Source organism: Malania oleifera, chromosome 6 (genome assembly GCF_029873635.1).
Source record: "Malania oleifera isolate guangnan ecotype guangnan chromosome 6, ASM2987363v1, whole genome shotgun sequence".
NCBI classification, from domain to species: domain Eukaryota; kingdom Viridiplantae; phylum Streptophyta; class Magnoliopsida; order Santalales; family Ximeniaceae; genus Malania; species Malania oleifera.
In genome coordinates this window covers 28,268,334-28,291,649 of record NC_080422.1, presented here as the reverse complement: position 1 = coordinate 28,291,649, position 23,316 = coordinate 28,268,334, and the positions used below count along the sequence as shown (strand labels likewise).

The 23,316-nt window shown below is 36.3% G+C and overlaps 1 protein-coding gene across 6 annotated transcripts; it reads right to left on the bottom strand.

Moving 5' to 3' along the window:
- Nucleotides 1-8,089: 8,089 nt before the first annotated feature.
- Nucleotides 8,090-23,026, bottom strand: LOC131156992 (uncharacterized). Of its 6 annotated transcripts, none has more exons than XM_058110794.1 (7): nucleotides 22,626-23,026; nucleotides 22,432-22,523; nucleotides 22,215-22,339; nucleotides 22,007-22,103; nucleotides 20,338-20,447; nucleotides 18,810-18,884; nucleotides 8,090-8,355 (listed from the first exon to the last, which is right to left on the bottom strand). In XM_058110794.1, the coding sequence occupies exons 2-7, from the start codon at nucleotides 22,499-22,501 to the stop codon at nucleotides 8,305-8,307; spliced, it is 528 nt and encodes a 175-aa protein (XP_057966777.1). In that variant the 5' UTR covers nucleotides 22,502-22,523; nucleotides 22,626-23,026; the 3' UTR covers nucleotides 8,090-8,304. The 6 variants fall into 6 exon arrangements, with proteins under 6 accessions (XP_057966777.1, XP_057966778.1, XP_057966783.1 ...); XM_058110795.1 differs by having other exon boundaries at nucleotides 22,704-22,882; XM_058110800.1 differs by having other exon boundaries at nucleotides 8,090-8,339; nucleotides 22,626-22,790.
- Between the last annotated feature and the right edge of the window lie 290 nt (nucleotides 23,027-23,316).

The following is a 23,316-nucleotide window of genomic DNA, read 5'->3' as shown; positions in this document are numbered from 1 at the left end:
TTCCGAAGAATGAACTTGGTGGGGAAGCTCATTAAAGAACTCTTTAACAGGAGAAGCAGAGCGTTGGCTGCTGAACATGATAGTAGTGAAAGTGAATGCATGATGGTTGCTTACCTGACAAGGGTTGCAGACTCCAGAGGCAGATAACAGAGCCAACTCCCTCCTGAAAACTTCTCCTGTTTGCTTTTTATTAGAGGGAGAGGGAGAGGGAGAGCGAGAGAGAGAGAGAGAGATAATAGGAAATTGTTCAACTTGCAGGAATAAAGAATGCTTTCACTTGAAATTTGTCTCTTTTGGACCATTACCATTGGCAGGAAATTTCGTGCAGTTGGCCAGAGAAATGGCAGTTTGTGATGAAGTGATAAGCACTTGACAGAGAACACCTCCATTCTATCTTGGGTCATTACTATTTTTAGCGGCAAACATGCCTGCACTTTAGCAGGCCCTCTGATGCAAATTATCCTAATCCTTAGCTGAAAATTACAGTCAGACCCTTTCCTTCCCCTTTAAGAACCGGAGTTTTCCGAGTTTTTTTTCCCAATTTATTCTTTTTTAAAAAATATATATATTACTTAATACTCTAGAGAAATATTTCCCAAAATGACTCTGACGTAATTTGGCTACTTGGTCCAGCAAAATTTGTAGACCAAGTAGCTGATTTAAAGGAGTCGGGCACTCGAGTATTGACACTTGTCAAGGCAAATCTCGCTAGACGAAGTAGCGAGATTTGTCTGGGAAATGGAACAGTCGTTCGCTGTGTTTCGCGTGGCAAATCTCGCTACTTCGTCTAGCGAGATTTTGCTTGACTAGCTTAAACCGGTCATTCTCCTTCTCTTCACTCACGAACGGACGTTGCAGAGAGCAGGGCTTCTGGCAAGAGGAGGACGGCAAAGGCTAGCAGGTTGCCATTGGTGGGGCAAGTTACCGTTTGAACTCAAGTAACTATAAAACTCGGAGGAATAGGGTATGCTTTTCTTACCCAAAATATTTTATATTTTCATTGATTTTTCAAATTTACTTGAAGCACTTCTCTATTCAAAATTGATATTATAGATTCAGAGTTTACTACTTTGGTTTTGGTTTCTCATTTGGAAGCTGCATCCAGAACCCCATTGAGGTAAGACCTTTATTTCATTTTTTTTAAAGAGCATTTGATTTCAGTTTGAACTTAATTTATTATAAAAAAAAAAACTGCCACTGCATTGTGTGGTTACTAGTTGCTTGATTTTGAGCAAATTAGTAGACTAGAGGTGATTGATGCAAATGTTAGTATCCTACTAATGCCTCTTGAGTGCCACTGGAGGAGCTCTCGTGTGGTAGTGAGAGAACCTCTTGTAGTAGACAACAGTATATTCTGGCGAATAGGATTTTAGGTGAACTGTGAATTTGATTTTGCAAATTGCCTACTTTTTTTTTTTTACTGTGCTTTATTTTTTAGGGTCATGGTAGCACTAAAAATGGTTCCAATGATAAATTGGAAGTAAACCAACTAAATTCGGTTGTAAAAAAGCTACCTAAACTATCATCGAAACATAATCCAACTGAACTAATTTTTTAGGTTTGGTTTGGTTGGGTTTGGTTGTGTTCTGGGTAGGTCAACTTTGCATTGTCAAAATTGTAAACTTAACAAATAGCCTAATACAAAAATATTTTGAAACATTTATTGGCTTTTAATTTTAAATATAACTCATTTATTGTGGAAAAAAACCATGAATTATAAACTCATTATTTCAACTAAAAAACACTAAAAAAATGGTGGTTATTTAATTTGGCGGACTTTTATGTACTTGATTCATTTCATGTTTGAGTGAGAGTGTGTTCCCTTGCCTGCCAATCAATTAAAATTCAACAAAATTCAAACTGTGCCGAGTTCAAAATCTGAAGTTCGAAGATTCCAACTTTGTGTAGTGACAAATTAGTTATTACATTTTTCGACTCGGTTAAGTATGAAACTTTACAAAAACCTTGAAAATGAAAGGGATAAGTGTTAAATGATCTTAGTTCTTAATTAATTTAAGGAGTATGTAGTTCTAAATATTTAAATTTTTAATGGTGTCTTAACCATACTACTTCTCAAACATGCAATTTTTGGTTAAAATTTTGATAGGTTTTTTTCAAGTTGGTTTGATTTAGATATGTTTTGGGTCCAATTTGTTATGGTTAAATTTGGTTCTTCTACCTGTTTAGTTTGATGTGTTTATGATTCAATTTATTTATTTTTTCCTTTTTTTGATAGAAAAAGAAGAGATTTCATTAGAAAGGGAATAATTTATAGAGAGGAGAATAAGACACCTCCTATAAAAAGTTTGGAAAAATCCAAAAAAAAAAAGTGACTGAAAACACACAAAAATACTTTGAAAAATCAATGAGAAAAAATTCCTCCAATCTTGCTTAATTTCTAAAAAGCTCACTCAAAGCATTCAAAGCCAATGCGCCATAAAGAGACCAAGTAATGAATCTTCTCCTAGACCAGCTGCCTCTTCAAAGCCAATGCAAAATTTTGATAGAACTTTTCCCAGAAAAGTAACCATGTACTAAGATGAAAACAATTAAATGTATGCAAAAATGTTTTTGAAATGATGAGTGAAACATATAGGTAAGATTGCACTAGTTAGATGATAAAATCTTAATTCAGGCATAATCATTTGCATATTTTCATACTCTTATCGGTTTCAATATCATAGCGGATACCCGTAATCTGACGTTGGAATTCTAACCTCTGGTTTAACGAAGCTATGGTCGTCACTGGCGAAACCATTGCATAATCATTCGCATATGGGGGCATAATTATATTTTGATTGTATTCTTTCAATTTGATTTGTAAACTGGGTGACAATTTAATCTGAATGCCTTCTGCATGGTCGATGTAGTGATGTGAATTGCATGCTGGTAGATATTATAGGTTCTCGCAAGCTCAAACTAAATTATTACATTGCTTGCAAACGTTTCAGGGACATGGTAAAAATGGAAAAATGTTAAAATTACAGATGGCATATTTCCGAAATTTCGGTAGAACTTTTCATAGAAAACTAACCATGTACTAAGATGAAAATAATTAAATGCATGTAAAAATATTTTTGAAATGATTAGTGAAACATATAGGGAAGATTGCATGCTCATGAACATATAGGGAAGATTGCACTAGTCAGAAAATAAAATCCGAATAATAGATAACTAGTGTAGTTGCGTTAAAAGGATGCTTATACTATCTCGTATACTTAATGAAATTAATTCTTGATTACTATAAGTAGCACATATCACTTATACATATAATTTTGTTTTGCGTAGGTATCTTTTCTTTTTGAGCGCCGATCTAAATGGCAGGAAGTTCAAGCAGTGCTCTGGTGACGATATTGTTATATATAGAGGGGACATTATAACCGAAGCAGATGGTGTTAGTTATAAATTAAATAAATTGTATACGATGATATACAAATATTTGCATATTGATGCAGATCAATATGTATTGCGGGTAGCTGCAAGATACCCTTTGCGAGGATTCAATAATACAGTGCTCTACAAGATTGTTCCCATATCTGATGATTATAGTCTACGCATTGTGTTGGACACATAGTGCGTAAGTTCAACATATTTAACTGTGTAATTATATGTTGAAACCATTTTTTCAAATGGGTGTACCACAGTTAGGCAGCCAGAGGAGCCTGCCAAGCATTTAGATGAAGTGGAGGAAGACACCCAACAAACACATCATATTAATATGAGTGTGGAGGTTGGCGGTATGCCTATTATAGATTTGAACAAATATCTAGGATCGTCGTTCGAGCCGCCGACATACGAAACACCTATTCTTGACATGTATTCACGAGGAAGTTGTGAAGAAGTCCCGACAGAGGGTCCAAGATCGTTGTTCGCCATTTCGAACGAAGCATTGGACGATGGAATGAACATTATGAATGATGTTAATCTTCAAGATGAAGACACGTACGAGCAGGAAACGGGTGAAGGGTTAAATGAGTTCCCCGATGATGTGAACCCAACCCCACGTGAAATGGATGATGCCACGTTCGATGCCCAGTTCATGGACGAGCCTCCGATGTACTGTCATATTGATGTAGATGTTGTAGATTCAACTGCTGTTGATGCGCTTCCAATACGTGTGACTCCTTGGGATGAATCCTCCGAGCTAAGGAGGGGAATGCTCTTCGGGTCGAAATATTAGTTGATCACAGCAGTACGAACGTATCATGCTCGAACCCGCCATGACTTCCACGTTGTGTGATCTACCCTAGACATATGGGTTGCTAGGTGTAAGGAGCATGATTGCGGATGGAGATTGCGTGCAATGTATCGGATGAAACACCGATTATTCAAAATCACCCAATATGGTGGTCCGCACACGTGCTTGAACAAACTTCTCTCGTAGGACCATAACCAAATCACATCGTCCCTCATTACTAGGGAGATAGTGAATATGGTAAGGGGAGATGCATCGACGTCGATCTCCACATTGAAGGATTTCATAAATCGTCACTTTGGATATTCGATCTCGTATAAGAAGGTTTGGTTGGGCAAATAGAAGACAATTTCCCAAATATTCGGCAATTGGGAGGAGTCCTATCAAACGTTGCTGAAGTGGATGGAAGCAATGAGCGCGTACAATCCTGGGACTATAGTAAGGTGGAAGTGGACTCCTGTTCTAGGTAGCGAGAACACCGCAACCTTTGTATCCGTATTTTGGTTGTTTGCAACATCTATTCAGGGTTTTCGTCACTGCCCTCCCGTCATATGTGTGGATGAGACACACTTGTACGGTAAGTACAAAGGAAAACTCCTAATTGCAACATGCTCGGATGCAAATAGGAAAATATTTTCCCTTACATTCACTATTGTCCAAGAGGAAACCTGGACACATGGTCCTAATTTCTGTGTTGTCTTCGTTCCATTACCGATAGGGACGACATTTGCCTTATATCATATCGGGCATTCTCGCTGTAGTGCAGCGCAATTCTGATTGGCAACCACCACGTGCCCACCACCGATTCTACCTTCGACACATGGTCAGCAACTTTAATACGAAAGTACGGAGTGTCAATCTTAAGTGTATGGCTGAGCGAGCGGGAAAGCAGCATCAGGTGAGAAAATTTGACATGTGGATGGAGAGGATATTCGATGAGGGTGAGGAACTAGCGAAGTCATTTTTCGATCAGATCCCTCCTCATATGTAGACTCAGTGCCACGACGGTGGAAGATGGTGTAGGAACATGACCACTAACCTTGTGGAATGTTTCAATGCTGCCCTGAAAGGCGCTAGTAGCCTTCCAATAATGGCCCTTGTGCAACTAACATTTTATCGGGTTGCACATTATTTCAATAGCCGACGGGAGGCTGCTCGTAACGCAATATTTGGAGGAAATGCATTAACTACGCATATATTGCTAACAATGGAAAGGAGGAAGTTAAAGGCGATTGGACATCGAGTCACGATATTCAACCGGTCAAGGGGTAGTTTTAGCCTCACAACCACACAATTGGGGCCATGTAAAGGGAATAATGTCCAAACTTTGAGCATCTAGAGACGCGAATGCTCGTGTGAGAAGTGGCAAGCTTTACACTTTCCCTGCTCCCACCTTCTCGTTGCATATGCGGAGACACGACTGAACGCAAACCAGTATGTTGAGTCATGTTGGAGCACTGCCGAGCACTATGTGACATATGCTGCGAATTTTCATCCGATTATGCACGAGGCATATTGGTCAGCATCCTCGTTGCCAAATTTGCAGGTAAATCTTGCATATACTCGACATAAAGGTCGGCCTAAGAGCTCACGTATACACAACGAGATGGACGCATAGGAAGGTAGGAAGAATATCACGTGTAGCATATGTCATCAAGAAAGACATAACCGCACGAGGTGTCCAAGAAAGACACAACCCGGGGATGCAGCTGGGCCTTCGCGCTAACCTATCACTTATAGGGGTTTGTGTAGAGTCCTACTATTGCCTTTAATTGTCGTACAAAAGGTGAAGGAATGCTTCGGGGTGCTACCACACGTCCACACTTCCTTATTATATTGACTGTATTTCACTGGTGCCTTTTGTCAGGATCGATCTAGGGCCATCTGATTTCTAGTGTATTGACGATGGGCGATCGTCACTGGTCCAGCCAGGCATGGACTGATTCGCACTCTGACGTCTTATATTGCTAAGGGGGCACATAGGTCATACACGACAGGATAGGCGCAGACCCCCACATTGTTGATTGGATACGAAAGGCGGGCTTCTATGGGATATACCAGATTGGACATATACTTTCTTTGGCGACATATCAAGGAGAATTGGAAATGGAGATATCTTGGGTAATCTAGGACATTGACCTAATTGCCCAGGAAAGAAAAGGACCATAGGCTATTAGCTTGCAGGAAAGGCACTTGCAATGGCATCACATAAAAAAAAAAAAATGTGAATTATAATAAAATAGAAGTAAAGGGTATTCCATCGTTCTTACTATTAGCTTCTGGAACTCGATGAGGTTTTTGAACTGTTCTTGCAGGTCCAAGCTCCACCAGCAGAGGCTTTCCAGCGAGAATAAATATTTCATTGTAAAAAGAGATAACATCAATGTGCACCTGCCCACTTTTCTGTTTCCAAACCATTCAAACATTCAATCTTTCATGGAAAACTAAGAGCTTAAGAGATAAAATTGAGAAAACTACCCCACTACGATTTGTTGATGCCCAATCAACAAACACACTACAAAAAACTTGTGGTTTATAGTGTGGTTGCTTCCTATAGTTGTAAATGATTTCTATAAAGGTCAGGTTTATTTGAGATATCTACCACCAAGAACATAAAACAGAGTAAATATAAAATAGATAACTGAACAGAAGCACACAAGTTGTCACATGTTGTAAACTGCAAACTTTAACAACTTCATAGAAATAACAGAGGATGATCTGGTCAATATGACGGTTAAAAAAGAGAGAAGTCTGCTGACTGAGGATTTATTGAACAAGACAAAAGACATTTTCCCTTATCTGTTGTGACAGTTGAATGGACAAAATTGTTAAGCTCTATTTGTATCTAAGATTTTGTGGAAGGGAAGGAAGCTAGAAGAAATAATAAAAGATAAAAAAATTATAATTATTAAGATTCTTACTTAACAATTTCAATAATAATTATCTTTAATTAATATTTAAATATTTTCTACTCAATTAAAATAATAGAAGATTTCTCTATTTAATTAAATATAATCTTGTTATTAGTGTCTATTTATAATATATGACTACTATATTATTTTATGATAAAAAGAACATTTTTAACTAAATTACAAAATGTAATTTATTCTATATGAAAATTTAAATTAAAAAATTATTCTTCCCGCCAATAATTTAATTAATCATTATTATAATAAAAAAAATAAACAAGGAGAACACAAAAAATTAAGATATAGGCAAATCTCGCTACTTGGTGTAGCGAGATTTAAATGACAGCTCAATCTTATCTAAACACGTGTCAAGAAAAATTTCACAAGACGAAGTAGCGAGATTTGCCTATGTTTATCTTGGGTTTAACACGTGATAAATATCGCTACTTGATCCAGCGAAATTACGAATCATTCTGGAAAATACTTCTCAGAATAGGATATTATTTAATATATATATTTTTTAAAAAAGTTAAAACTAGGAAAAAACTCAGAGTTTTCCTTCCCCCAACAAGGCAATGTTGCAGTGCACTCATGCATTTAGTGTACCAATGAAATGAATGAAATAAAATAGAATCAACCGTTTCCTTTTTTTTACATGATCATAATGATGCAATTATTTTTACCGTTGTTACTTCATGCCGCTGTTGGCGTACCAAATATTAAGTTACACTCTGGACCTGATCACAGTTCTCCCATCCTAGAGCCCTAGAACCTATTTGTCCTGCTCCGGTCAGATGTAGCAATTTTCCCAACTGCCCGACTGAATGATGATATAATCCAACACTAGGAGGAAAGAATGTGTCAGTCCTCCAAATATTTCTTGTTGGGGGCCAAAACACATGGGCGAGCAAGTCTGTGATTAGCACGAATATTGTTTAAGATACGTTAGAATCACATTTACATTTCAACAGCTGAATGAAAAACATTTGACACTGCTCAAAGAGAACCTGAGATTTTATTGTCAAACATAGGTTTCCATATTCCTTATTGTTTGCTGAGATTCTTTACATTGAAAAACAAAAAAGAATAAAACAAACTATAATACAGTGCTTTCATACAATTTTAATATTTCTACAGAAAGACAGTTGAAAGCGCTCGCTTCACAGTTCAACTTGAACAACAGAGGAGCACCAACGAGCTTTAGTCAACTGGAACTTCTACCTCCATTTTTAGGCCTGAACTTGCAAAGATCTGAAAAGCAAGTCATCGTGCGCACAACAAAAATATGAAAGAACTTAAGATGAGTAAAATAAACAAAGAAAAAAAAGGGGTGGGGGGGGGGGGGGGGGGGGGGGAAGTGAAAACAAGAACAAAAACAGAAGTGTATCAAGCAGCAGAGGATTAAAACTTTTAGTAATCTGAATCATTTGTGTTCCTTGGAGCAAACCCAGTAGAAAAAAAATGAAAAAGGCCTAGTATAATTCATAATATAAGATTTGCAGGAGTATAATTTATAATATAAGATTTTTAGGTCACTTGTCCTTCATGAGAGATTGTGGAAGTGCTTCAGGGATCCCTAGGACAAAGCAGACCAGATCAGATGGTCCTAGCCTGGTATAGATCCATTGATTTTCTCATAAGTCTAAGAAATATTATAAACTGTTCAAAATGTCACAATTGATAATTAGCACACGTCCTGCAAGTCCTTAAAAAACCAGTAAATGATACTCCAACGCTATTAGATATGCATATTAAAAATAAGATGCTGCAACCAAGAGACGTAGTAACAAAATCCAGGTACTTTGTAATAAAAAACCTAAACCTGGAAATAAATATTACAATAAAGAGTTAGAGGTTATTTATGTCTTTTAGTATTGTTATTATTAAATGTGTTAGTATGATAATTAGTGAGAATTAGTAAGGGTATTATTGTCATCAGAATGTAGTTAATTTGTACTATAAATAGAGGGAGAAACCTATCTTTAAATAAGGTCATTCATTTCAATCAAAACTTAACATGGTATCAGAGCATGATCCAACTAAACTCTATTCCCCTCAACCGTCGCCAGAAACCACCATTCCCACGGCTGCCCTTCCCAGATCCACCTCCACCCAACATTATTTCACAAATCCAACCATGCACCAATAAACAGAACCCCTGAAGCCTAATCCCACAAAACCCCATCACTAGAGGAGTCCCCATGCACCAGCCAAATGCCGGCAGAGCCGACACCACGTGCCGAAGAGTGAATGAATTCAACCACATTTTAATTTATTTTTTTCCTCTGCCATGTTCTGATTCCTTCTCTAGACAATATTATCAAGCTGTTAGGCCTGTTTTTTGCTAAAAAATTCAACCTTTTTCAACCATGCACTCGCTGTATTCTATTAATCTCTGTTCAGGATTTGTGACAGCTTCTTTGTGAGTTTTTTGGAGCAGTGGTAGCGTTCATATATTCAGTTGTGAGCAATAAAGCATATTCATGAGCTTAATGTCCTGCAACCTATAATTGTCGACATTCGTGAGATGCAGAAGCATCGGGAGCAGTTGACAGTTCTTCGTGTTCTAGCAAGCTTGAGACCCGAGTTTGAGGCGGTCTGGTCCCAAATACTTAGTAGTGCCGAGCTGCCATCATTTTCCGATGTTTATTCTTGTGTCCTTTGTGCTTTCTTTGGCACGCATTCCCCTGCTTTTGCATCTGGCTCTGATAGGACAGTCTTTGCTACAAATGGTGATTCTAGTTCTCTACCAAACAACCACAAAAGTTTTCGAGGTGGTTCAAGTGGTCGTAGTGGTAGATACGGACGAGATAGAGGTACTCCTCGCAAGTGCACTCATTGTGGACGGAATAATCATACAATTGAACATGTTGGGATCTTCATGGTAGACCTTCATGTGTTTCCAATGCAGCCACCACCGATTTCAAACCTTTGGGGGCAACCAATGCAGCCACCATCTACTCCTCACCTTTGGGGCTAAGTGGGGGTCAACATATTGTATCCATGTTAGAGGAAGACTATTCCAAGTTCCAGCTGTATCAAGCGTCACAACAAGCTTATCTTCCCATTGCATCTTTTGCCCAAACAGGTGATCCCACAATATGTCTGTCATCCACTACTTCTCATCCTAGTCCTTGGGTCATAGATTCCGTTGTCACTGATCATATCACAAGTATACCTAGCTTCTTCTCCACTCTTCAATATCCTACAAATTTACCTTGTGTTACTCTTGCTGATGAATCCACCATTGTAGTAAAGGAAATTGGGACAGTAAATCCCACTTCTTCTATTTCTCTTCCTTCAGTTTTATACGTTCCCAAATTCCCTTTCAATCTTCTGTCTGTCAGCGAAATTACTAAATCCATGAATCGTTTAGTGATATTCTTCCTTGATTCTATGGTTATTCAAGATTTCAAGACAAGGAAGACAATTGGTAGAGGGCGTGAAGCTAGTGGACTCTTATCACTTTGAGTCGCTATCTTCTACTGCTTGCAATGTTGGTGCCACACCTTTCCAAATTCATTGTCGCCTTGGTCGTCCTTCATTGGAAAAGTTCAAATGTCTTGTTCCTAGTGTGAGTTCTGTGTCTAGTCTCGATTGTGATTCTTGTCAGTTAAGAAAGCACCATCGTGTTCATTTTACTTGCCAAGTCAATAAATGGGTTGCAAACCCTTTTATGTTAGTTCATTCTTATGTTTGGGGTCCTAGTAGGATTGTGTTTAAGTTGGGTTTCCAGTACTTTGTAACCTTTGTGGATGATTATTCAAGAATGACTTAGTTATATTTAATAGAAGACCGTTCTAAGTTATTTCATGTATTTTTTATCTTTTGTTCTAAAATTAAGACTCAATTTGGTTTGCCAATTCGAGTACTTCAAAGTGATAATGCTAAAGAGTATTTTAGTGCACAATTCACTACTTATATGACTCAGTTTGGTATTGTTCACCAATCATCTTGTGTCCACACTCCTCAACAAAATGGGGTTATAGAGAGGAAAAATAGACATCTTCTTGAAATCACTTGCACCTTACTTTGTCAAATGCATGTTCCTAAAATATTTTGGAGTGATGTTACTTGTTATCTAATCAATAGAATGCTATCCTCGGTTCTTAGTGGTAAAATTCCCTATTCCATTCTCTTTCTGAATTCACCTTTATTTTCTCTCCCTCCTTGTATATTTGGGTGTATATCCTTGTTCATCAACTAACTCTTGGGGTGGATAAGTTGGATCCTCGTGCTATAAAAGTCTTTATGGGCTACTCATATACTCAAAAGGGATATCGTTGCTATAGTCATGTGCTAAATCGCTTCTTTGTTTCTGCCAATGTCACCTTCTTTGAGTCTACACCTCACTACACCCAGTCACTAAGTGCTTCTAAACTCAATGAGTCTCTTCCTTTACCTAATCTTCCAAATTCTACTTTGTTGTCCTTGTCTTACCAACCATATGAGTCTCCATGTAGTTCGATTCCTTCTCATCGTCATGATCACCCTAATTTGCAGGTGTATTCACAACTTTGGATCCAAGGAAGAGAGTCCCCTCTAGCTCCTACTACCATGCCTTTGGTTTCCTCATCTGATGATCATACTCCCCATGATGTTGATCCTTCTATTGATGTTCAAAATGTTAAATGCACAAGTACTCAACATCCATTTCCAACTATGTTTGTTATTACTCCTTATCACCCTCTTATTATTGTTAAGTTACTGCTCTATCATCTACTACCCTTCCTAAATCTGTTTCAGAAGCCTTAACCCATTATAGGTGGAGGGATGCTATGTTTGAAGAGATGAATGTTTTACATGACAATGGTAGTTAAGACTTGGTACCTTGGTACCTCTTCCTCCTGACAAGTCTGTGGTTAGTTGTCACTAGGTTTACACTGTGAAAGTCAACCCTAATGGTTCTGTGGCTCGTCTAAAGGCCCGTCTTGTTGCTAAAGGTTACACTCAGGTGTATGGTTTGGATTATTTTGATACTTTTTCTCTAGTTGCCAAACTTGCATCAGTACATTTGTTTCATCTCCTTGGCTATTACATCAGTTAAATATGAAAAATGCCTTCTTGCATGGTGACCTTGAGGAGGAGGTTTATATAAAGCAATCACCTAGGTTTATTGCTGAGGGGAAGTCAGGCTTAGTGTGCTGGCTCAAGAAGGCTCTGTATGGTTTAATCAATCTCCCAGAGCATGGTTTGGTTGTTTCAGTGTTGTAGTACTTGAGTTTCGTCTTCAACGGTGTACTATGGATCATTCCGTGTTTTATCGTCATACTTCATCAGGTAAGATCCTTCTTGTTGTTTATGTGGATGATATTGTTATTATAAGTAATGATGACAATGGAATTAAGAGTCTCATACTTTTTCTACAGACTAAGTTTTAGACCAAAGATTTAGGACCAGTGAAATACTTCTTGGCTGTAGAATTATCTAGATCTCATATGGGAACTATTTTATCACAGAGGAAGTATGTTGTTCTGTTGGATGAAACTGGGTTGTTGGGATCTAAACCGATTGATAAACCTATCGCAACGCCCAGGAGAAGGGTCTAGAATGGCAAAGAATAATAACATTAAAGGTTCAATGGAGTCGCCACTAACCTGTTTTTTTCCTAGGTGCCGTTAGTTCACCTAATTACTACTTGTTGATTGGTCTCTAGACTAATCTTAAGTCAAATAACCAGTAGTTTTGATCTTCATTTACCAGAATTGGGATCGGGAGTTCATTTATACGAGAGAAACGTACTATCGCTCCCCTACACACCCTAGAACGAACGGTACCTAATTAATCATGAATTATACCTAAATTGAATCTAATGATCTTTAATTAACTCCTTAAACAGCAAATAAATATTAAAACTTTAATAGAAAATGTGAAATAAGGTGCGATTTATGAATGTCTAATAAGACCACCAAAGGAGGGGATCTTATTAGATAAACCCCTCTCAGAATTAATATAAGTGAGGTTTGAAACACCTCTTTACCCTTTGTTTAATTATTGGGACACACACACATAAAATAGAATATATATATATATATATATATATATTTAAACATGAAATAATTAAACAAACAAATTAATCAAAATCAAACGAAAAATATTCCGAATATTCCCAAAATTGTTCAACATTTTTGAATTTTTTAGCATTCTCATGCAATTTTCTAGGATTTTTAAAGAATTTTTTTCTCATTTTATTTATTTTTCCTCTTTTTTTTGTTCTTTTAGTAAAAAATAACTCAAATATTTTTTTTTATTTTTAAAAATAAATTTTCCTATTTTTTGTGATTTTTTTTTTTTACTTTTTTCCTAATTTTTTTAAATTAAAATTTTTAAAATGAGCCATGCGATTAAATGAAGTCAAACCGGTCCAACCTGTCCGAATCAAGGTCAACGGATCAACTCAAGTCAAACTGGGCTGGCTCGGTTAGGGAACAAGGCCGCCACGTGTAAACCAACTGTGATGAAACATGGCATAAATATTTTTTATTATTATCTTTTATTTTATTTTATTTTTATTATTATTATTGAATTTATTGTAGCTGGGTGATGTGAGCATGACGTCATCATCTGTACAGTGACATGTATCTCACTTTATTTATTTAATTATTTGAAAATTTTAATATGAATGTTTTTTTCTTTTTTTTCTTTTTTTTTCTCTATCCCTTCCCCGAACATTCTCTCTCTCTCTCTCTCTCTCATCTATGCATCTCCCTTTCTCTTTCTCTCTATCTCTCCATTCCTTCTCTCTCTTCGATCCTACTCACTCCGATCTATCTCTCTCTTTCTTTGATCTACTCTCTCACTCTCTCCGATCTATCTCTTTCTTTCTTTGATCTACTCTCTCACTCTCTCCAATCTATCTCTCTCTTTCTCTGATCTACTCTCTCTCTCTGTATCTCTCCATCCTATCTCTCTCTCTCTCTCTCTCTCTCTCTTTCTCTCTCTCTCTCTCTCTCTTCTATTTTCTTTTTCAATTTCAATTTTGATTTCTTTCTAATTTTTCCTTTCTTATTTTTGCAACTTGAAACATGGACTTGTGAAGGTGAAATTTTGAACTCGCCACCAACTCTTCACCGAAATTTTGCAGATGAGTTTCTTCTTCTTTTTTTGCATTTTTTTTCTTTTAGATTGTTCTGCAAATCGAATGGTTGTTTCCGTGGATTTTCTTGAAGTCCAAACAAGGGATTCCAAGGTTAGTTGAACCAGGGTTAGGTTTATGGTTGGGTTTGGTTTTGGTGATTGGATTGGTTTAAGACAATTGGGCCAAGGTTATTTAAATTAGATAAGGCTTGGCCAATTGGACTGAGCCCAACGGGGTTCAATATGAGAATGGGCTCAAGTCAACAAATCAATGGGTCCGAGTCAAGTTGAGCTGGCCCTTGGGTCTTTGGGTCCATGGTCTCGAATCCAGGCTAGGTTGACCCAAGTTAAGTATGGGTATTTTGATCCAAGTTATTGGATCCAAGTCATTAGATCCGGGTCAAGTACCCGGGTCTAGGTTTTCAAATATGGGTGTTCAGATTTGGATTATAGGCATTCAAGTTCTCGAATTGGCCAAATACCTGAACTTGTTTGGAGTATTCAAGAGGAATAATTAGGTTTATTAAAATTGATTTCTATTTAAAAGCTCTGTTCAAATTCAAACTCAAATTACAGAATCCTAAACTCAATAACATCAGAAAATTAAACAAATATCAAATTTAAAGAACCAACCTTTTTTTTTTTTTTTTAACTCTCCAATTTGCCAAAAAACTCTTCCAGATCTCCACTTGTCAGGCTTTTCCCAATTTCAGCAACTCGAACCTTTCAATCTTCAATTTTTCTTCCAAGCCTTCACTCAATCACTCAATTTTCATTTCACAATTCTTTCTCGAAATTCTCTCTTCTTCACAATTCTTTTTTTAAATTTCTTTTTCAAATGAGCAATTTCTCTCCTCCTCCACAACTCTCTGAATATCTCTATTTATAATCTAAGGAAGGAACCCTCATTTAAATTTGATTAATCAATAAGTTTCGATTTGATCAATCAAACTTAAAACTAATTTATTAACTAAATTGATTAATCAATTTTTAATTGTTCAATCAAATTTTAAAAACTAATTAGTTTTTATTTTGATTTTTAACTGAAATTCTCATGTGTGTGTGTGTGTGTGTGTGCAGGTGTAAGTATGTAGATGCTGGCCCACTGAATTTTTTGTTTCATTTTTTTCCTTTTCTGTTTTTTTTTTCTTTTCAATGTATTTAATTTTTTCCATTTTCCATGTATTTAGTTTTTCTTATTTCCAATTTCCCTATATTTTCCATTTTCATTGTGATGAATATTTACAAAACCATATGTTAAATTCAAAATTGAATGAGAAATTATGCCTAATAAAAGACCCCTAAAAGCACTAAAATTAAATTAGGAAAAAAAAAATACAAATTTTGCTATATAAATGCCTTGGACAAAATTGGGTGTCTACAAAACCCATGGATCCTAACAGCAAGTTAGTGCTAGATACGGGTGATTTGCTACCTAATCCTGGACAATATCAAAGACTTTTTGGAAAGTTGAATTATAATAGTCACTTGGCCAGATATATCTTTTGCAACAAGTGTTGTGAGTCAACCTATGAAGTTGATGTGTGACAATCAAGCTGCTCTTCATATTGCCTCCAACCCAATCTTTCATGAGTGGACGAAACACTTTGAAGTTGATTGTCACTTTGTTCGAGAGAAACTTACGCAAAAGCTCATTACTACTGCTTATGTGAAGTCAGATATGCAGCTTGCTGATTTGTTTACCAAAGTGTTGGGGGTGCTCGTGTTAAATTCATTTGTAACAAGCTAGGAGCATATGACATTTATGCTACAGCTTGAGGGAGAGTGTTAGGGGTTATTTATGTCTTTTAGCATTATTATTAAGTGTGTTAGTATGTTAATTAGTGAGTGTTAGTAAGGGCATTATTGTCATTAGAATGTATTTAATTTTTATTATAAATGAAGGGAGAGACCTATCTTCAAGTTAGGTCATTCATTTTAATCAAATCTTAACAGAGGCAAAAGAGAATGATAAGTAAATATAGTATAGCAATAAAGAGAAATCATGATTAGGAAATGCAATCTTCTATATAGAATTTGATGATAGGCTAACATATTCATAAAAGCCAGTTTCTATAAAGAATTTCAACTTCAAATTCATTGTTCATGTCGGGGCAAAAACAAGGGGGTTTACTTTGCTCAAAATAAGTTTACTTTGTCTGAAGAGTGGCTAAGAGCACATCCATGGAAATGGCACAATGGGAGTACTCATCAAAGGCAGATGGGCATAATAAGGCTCCATCTCCTTTCTATACCCATCTGCCCATTGTCCTAGGAAGAGTTTCAAATGCTAAGGCCCCAGATTCTGGTATCCAGTCAAGAAGTAATTTGAGAAGCAACTTGATGTTTGAAACAGAAACTTCTCATCCATTTTCAATTTCTTTGGTTAGAGTGTGTGTGTGTGCACGCGCGCTTGCATGCACCTGTGTTTCCCCACTTTCTTTTGAGGAAGAAAAAAAAATAGCTGGGGCAAAGAGAGACCATCAGGCAGCCTACTCTCATGATGTCATCCCTGGTTAGATTGATCAAGTCCACAACAATATACTGTTATATTATCCGTTTAGAATTTAGATATATGAAGGCCATTCAATACTACAACAAAATTGAAGTGTAGACAATATGAATCTTCTTTCTGTATTTGCACAATCAGACAAAATATCCTCCAAAAATTATAGAACTGTCAAATCCATTTTCACTATCTCACCCTTCTGAACCCCCTCCACCCTTCTTGGGTGGTTATGCTGGGCTTTTTCAATGGCTGCCATGGGTACAGCCCTTCCAAAGTAGCCTCCAACACTCCCCAATCCCTTCAAACAGGCACCCAAACCCCAAGAGGAGACCACTGGGCTGTAGGCCTGTTCTCAGGAAAGCATAAGAGCTGAACTCAATCTTGTTTTTAGGGCAATGAAGTTTATTTTGGACACTTGTAGCTAAGTTTCAAACATTAAAATGTGAATGTGCATGCACCGAGTTTGTTGGATAGAAGGGGCTCGCCTTTTTGCCAATCATTGGGCCCTTCAGAAGGCACATAGTTAGCTTCAACACCTTTTCTCCTTGAATTCCTGAACATAGTTTTTTGAAGTGTACAACAATTTGTATCAAGCAAGACATATTTCAAGCTGAATCGCTTGATAGAATCACAAATGTGCCTGAATTGATCAGAATTGAACAATTCACCCAGGCAAGAATTGCAAAATTGCACAAATCACAAATTCTTGCAATTCATCTCTATCAGGTCACATCCTGCTCCAGGCAGATCCAACTCCTTTTAAACCCATTTAAAAGGCCTTTTATCTTCTTCTACTTTTTCCCCTTTCACTCTGTTTGTGTGTATTCTTTTCAGGATCAGTGAAGAAAAAGATTCTTGGCCTTCTCATTTTGCAACTCTATGTTTTCTGCATTCTACCGTCAGGTAGATTTGAAGAAAACCAGACTCTGGAGAAGAAAACCATTGTCAACTACATATTTGTAGGTGCACAACTAGGTTACCTTCTCTGTATTTAAAGTTTCATTTCTTTTATTAGTTTTTTTTTAATATTTTAATCAGTTTTTTAAAAATGTTTCTAGTTTACTTTTTCTTCTTGTTTTACTTGTTAGAGAAAGCCAATGCATTAAAAATGATCTTTTTTGTTAAACACCATAAAGTTCAAATTTTTCTTATATTTTTGTTGATTCATCCTCTTAAAAACCATGAAGTCCAGTTTTTCATTAATTTTTCTTGATTCCTCCCCTGCACGCGCATGATTTTTCTTTTTGTTAAATATGTTACACAATTACACTTACTCCATAGACATAAATTTTAATTTTTTAAAATTTTTAATGGGTCAACTTGTTTTTAGTGTATCTTAAACTCTTAGACTTAATACAAGTACTTATTCTAAGTAATTCTTGCAATAAGTACTTATACTTTAGTACTTTATTATTATATTGCATCAACTATTCAACTATCAACTATTAATAATAATAGAATATTAGAAGGGCTGGTTGTTTTTTTTATATGAAAATATGTTTGAGTTAAATAGATCATGGTAGGATCCTGACTAACAAAACTTGCTCAAAGGCAAGCACCATTCCAATTGGCGACATGGATTTGTTGATTCAGTATACTAATACTATATTTTACTATTTTGAATGTTGTACATATGTGCATGTCATTTGGAATTGATTTTTCAAATTTTGTACCTAATCATACAGTTCGACTCAATTATTGATTCATGAAATTGGGGGATTTCGATTCACAATTTGAATCTGAATCTCGATTTGACAACTATACTTCTGATACTAGGAAAAATCGACCAGTGCATGGTTTTATAAAAAAATTCACATCTTAGTTCATAAGAAATTCTCCACCAGATTTCAAGGAAACAAACATGGTAACTCTTTCAACTTTATCCTGGCTCTTTTCCCAAGAGATTCCAGAAGGTATTCTTCACTCCACCCACTTTTGAGGCTTAGAAAAAAAACAACACGCTTCAATTTTCTATAATAAAGCAAGTAATGTTTGTTCACATCTTGCCTGAACTTTATTCCCCTCAAACCTTTTTTCTTCTCCTCAATTATGTATAAAAGAAAAGTCATCAGTTACCAAAAGAGAGAGAGAGAGAGAGAGAGAGAGGAAGGTAAAGTACCTTAATGAAGTCATCTAACAACAAAGAAGACTCTCTTGTGTAGCCTGCTTCTTGCAAAACTAGGCTCAAGACTTGCTGCAGAAGGCAAGACAGTGCAAGTCAGAAGCCTAATACCCCTAACTTCAGAAACTACTACATATTTTATGTCAAAATACAGGTGAACATATAAACTTCCTAAATTTTGAAGCCACTCCATAGGTTTCTGCAGCATACTGGTGCTCGTAAAGTCATAAACAGTCAACATATACAACATTATACACTATAGAAGCAATCATTTAAATAAAATAATGTAAAACTTTATCATGCATAATAAGAGAACACAGTATTGTCGTTGAGAAATCAAAAAAGAGATCGAAAGCCTTTTACCTGATTTATATTATTAACAAAAAGGAACCATTTTTCTAGGATCAATACTCCTATAGCGATTAAAAAAAAATAAAAAATCATTGTTTTAGAAACATTAGGAGTCATGCAATGCAAACAGAATTCAAAAGCCAAACCAAGGAGGAAGTAAAAATTCCAGAACGTCAAAGTCATCAGACTTGGGACCAAAAGCAACAAGTACCCATCCCACAAAAATCCATCTAATTAAAAATATCGTGGGGACATAATACAGTTTACCATATAATACAAATGAAAGTCCCAGCCCAAAAGGGAAAAATTAGAAGGGAATGTGCAACATGAATGCTTCATGTTGATTCACATTCAACCATTAAATCTGCTTGTCCAGCATTTTAGCTTGAGAACCTCAATCAAGCAACAATAATAACTTCAAAAGGCATTTTACATGTGAGCATTCTAAAACATATAAAGGAATAAGTTTTAACAGTTTGCAACAATTTCCTCTCTTACTCCCCTTTTCAATATGATTTCTGTTCTAGTCAAGGCTACTTATCTACCCTAGTTAACTTATTAATCTTCGTTCAAACTTAGTGTACTTTTGTTTAATATGTAAAATAACAGTTTGTATGAGATAATCATACAATATGAAAATTCCATAACAAGATTTACAAAAATGGTACAGTAAAGGCTCGGTGAAGTGATATGCAATTTTTTTTAATCATTTGATTAGAGATAGGGAAAAAAGCACATGATTAGACTAAAAAAAATCACTGCATTGCTGCACCCATGGTCAAAGAATATCCCCTGCGTTGTGTTGGGTATTTAGTCGTTTGTGTACTATCAAAATCATTGTCCATTAAATATTTGACTTTTAAATTCAGCATGGGTCAACACCTCAACTTATTCATTGGCAATTAAATAATGCAGGACCAGCACTCATGCTTTTTCTGTAAGTTTTGCCACCCTTGCGTTTGAAGGGAAGGTCTTATTTCTTGAAAAAATTATCATGGTGGATACATATAAATGAAATAAGCAAAAAGGAAGGTCTTATTTCTTGAAAAATTATCTCAATGCACTATGAACTTTATTACCACAGTTAAAGGTAATGCTTACAGAAATGCATATGTTCAGCTATATGATTCATCTATGAAAGCAAGGCAGGAAATAAGTGTAACTTTAGCAATACCTCTCTTTGCTTATCAGACATGAATGAACCAGTCAAATCACGTAGTACTTCTAGTATGTCATCGAACGACACTTTCCCATTACAGTCTGAATCATAAACTTTGAAGATAACTGGGGCACCATAGCTATTAGAATGTTAATATCACACTACAATTACCCAAAACATTCTTTCTTAGTTTTGGAAAAAATAGTTCCACTAAAAAAGTACGCAATATATACTAAAAAAAAACACTTTTATGGTACTTGTCTTTTGAGAGTTGAAAGTGAAATAAAAACCACCATTCCAAAACCTAAGTTCCAAATAATTTTTAAAGCTGAATTCCAATCACAAGGCTGGTGAGGGAAAAGATGCATGTTCTAAGCCCAAACCCAATATAAGTCTTAGAAAAAACAGTGCTGACCCCCAACCTCAGTCCTATAATCTGAATACTGATCTGACAGGCATGGTGAGTCAAATTGCTTGAACAAAGCAATTGAACTGGGCTTTTGTCTGCAAATGTGTGCATACATGTATATGTCACTAACAAAAGGCCATAGAACAAGTGAAGGATGTCAAGACAAAACCAACCCTGAACAAGACTCAAACTAATGGTATTCAACTAAAGAAAGATGTCCACACCCAAGTCCAATATCCAGTTTGGGTATGACAATTTAGTCCCAATTACAGTCATCCAAGTCTGTCTTATTGGAGCCAGGGTGAGCTGGTTACCATATTAACCCACAAACCCAACCACCCTATAAATATGGAAAGGAATATATGCAGCTTTATGTTATGCAAAGTTTCCTGATCTTATCACATATAGACAAAAAAATTGAGAACATATTCCATGACCAATTCTTTCCTCCCACAACTTATTGTTTTTCTCTTGTCAAATTTGAGCAACAATTAGGTCTCTCGTTTTCCCGATTTTTTAAAATTTAATGCCTAAGTTCCAAATAATTTTTAAAGATGAATTCGAGTCACGAGGCTGGCAAGGGAAAAGATGCATATTATGAGTCCAAACCAAATATAAGTGTTAGGACAAACAGTGCTGACCCCCAACCTCAGAACTATAATCTGAATACCAATCTGACAGGCATGGTGAGTCAAATTGCTTGAACAACACAATTGAACTGGGCATTTGTCTGCAAGTGTGTGCATACATGTGTATGGCACTAATAAGAGGCCAAAGAACAAGTGAAGGATGTCAAGATGAAACCAACCCTGAACAAGACTTAAACTAATGGTCATAAACTAAAGAAAGATGTCCACACCCAAGCCCAAGATCCAATTTGGGTATGGCAATATAGTCCGAACTAGAGTCATCCAAGTCCGTCTTATTGGAGCCAGGGTGAGCTGGTTACCATACCAAACCACAAACCCAACCACCCTATAGGTACCCCTATCAAATCCTATCTATCTTTCCCGTGTACTGTGTTATAAACCGAAGAACTCAATTATCCAATATACCACATAGATTTTGGGAGAACACAACATTACTGGGCAGTTTAATACAATAACCAATCCCAGAGGTTTGTTAAGTAATGAATTTACCATTCAAGAAATAAATAAATAAATAATAAGTACCTAGTTTACAAGCACGTTCGGGTCCTCACTCAGAATAACAAAGAATTTATACTCAATAAAACAGAAATACTGCTCATAAATTGGAATATAAAGTGGCACCTACGTTCAATCTTCTGATCCATTGTAGCTTTAGCACTAAACGCAGATAAGAAAGCCACAAAGTCTTTGAAGTTCAACCCATCCACCATTTTAAGCAGCCTCTGCAATGACCCACAAACTCAATCTGTCAAATTATCAAACATTGAGCAACCCATAAACTCAATTAGTCATTCAACCATAAAAACTCCACTAATCTACTCCAAAAGGATTACCTGAGAAAGTGGGTTCATTGCAAACTCCGGCACCGATAAGAACTCATCAGCAGATATATAACCCTTGGCACTTCGATCAAGCTGACAAAACCTCTGATACAATGACACTATTTCTTGCTGGGTAACTGAGTTCAACACCAAAACACGCAGAATTGAGGCCTAAACTATTTATATAACTAGAAAAAGGAAAGTTCAGAGAAGGGAAAAGAAGACCCACATAAATTATTGCAGTGTTCCTGAACTTCGTCAATATCGTATTGAGTTAACCTTGACGATGCACTTCCCATGGGTTCTCCTCACTGCGGTACACTACAATTGAACAGAAACACACATACTCATAAGCCTAAATTACAGGGGAAAAAATCAAAAAGGAAAGAAGCAATTAAACATAGAAAGAAAAATAGAAGATGCCTGGAAATTGAGCAGATCAGAAGGGGAAAGGAGACGGAAATGAGAAATATAGAGTAAGTGAGGAATGGCGATTAGTACAAGAAGGCAGGGAATGGACTGAGACGGACGCTGACACAACAGCTAGTCAGCTACTTAGCCATCATCGATCCACCAAGCAACCCCCCTTCCCTATCAGTTCTATGACGTGATTAGGATGAAGATGCGTATCAACTTTTACATACAATTACGTATTAACCCTTTATCTCTGTCTCAATTCCGTTCTACCCTCTTATTTCAATATATATATACACTTTTACCCCTTAAACGGTTGACTTTGGATCTGCATTCCCATCAAGCATCAACCATCGATGAGCTAATGAGAGAAAAATAGTTTAGCAGTTTCCTATGATTCTCTGAACTCTGAAGGGTCTACTTGGCTTCTCTCTCTTACTCTTACTCCTACAATTTTTCGCTCATGTTAATTTATGTTTACATTTTTATTTTTTATAAACTCGTCATCTCTACAACCAATTATTCAATTAGTCAGAGATTACTCAATACTCACTAAGTATGCAAAATTAAATCATCTAAAACAATTTATGACAAAAATTCATTTAAAATTATTTGGCTTTCATAAAGAACTTCATTAATGTGCATGAAAAATTATTCAATTAAGATAATTTTTAATTAGTCAACAAACTTTATAGTGCAT

Coding starts and splice junctions, on each gene's coding strand:
- LOC131156992 (XM_058110794.1), bottom strand. CDS start 22,501: ATGGGAAGTGCATCGTCAAGGTTAACTCAATACGATATTGACGAAGTT. Junction 22,340..22,431: donor GGAACACTGCAATAATTTAT/GTGGGTCTTCTT, acceptor TGTTGAACTCAG/TTACCCAGCAAGAAATAGTG. Junction 22,104..22,214: donor CAATGAACCCACTTTCTCAG/GTAATCCTTTTG, acceptor GGGTCATTGCAG/AGGCTGCTTAAAATGGTGGA.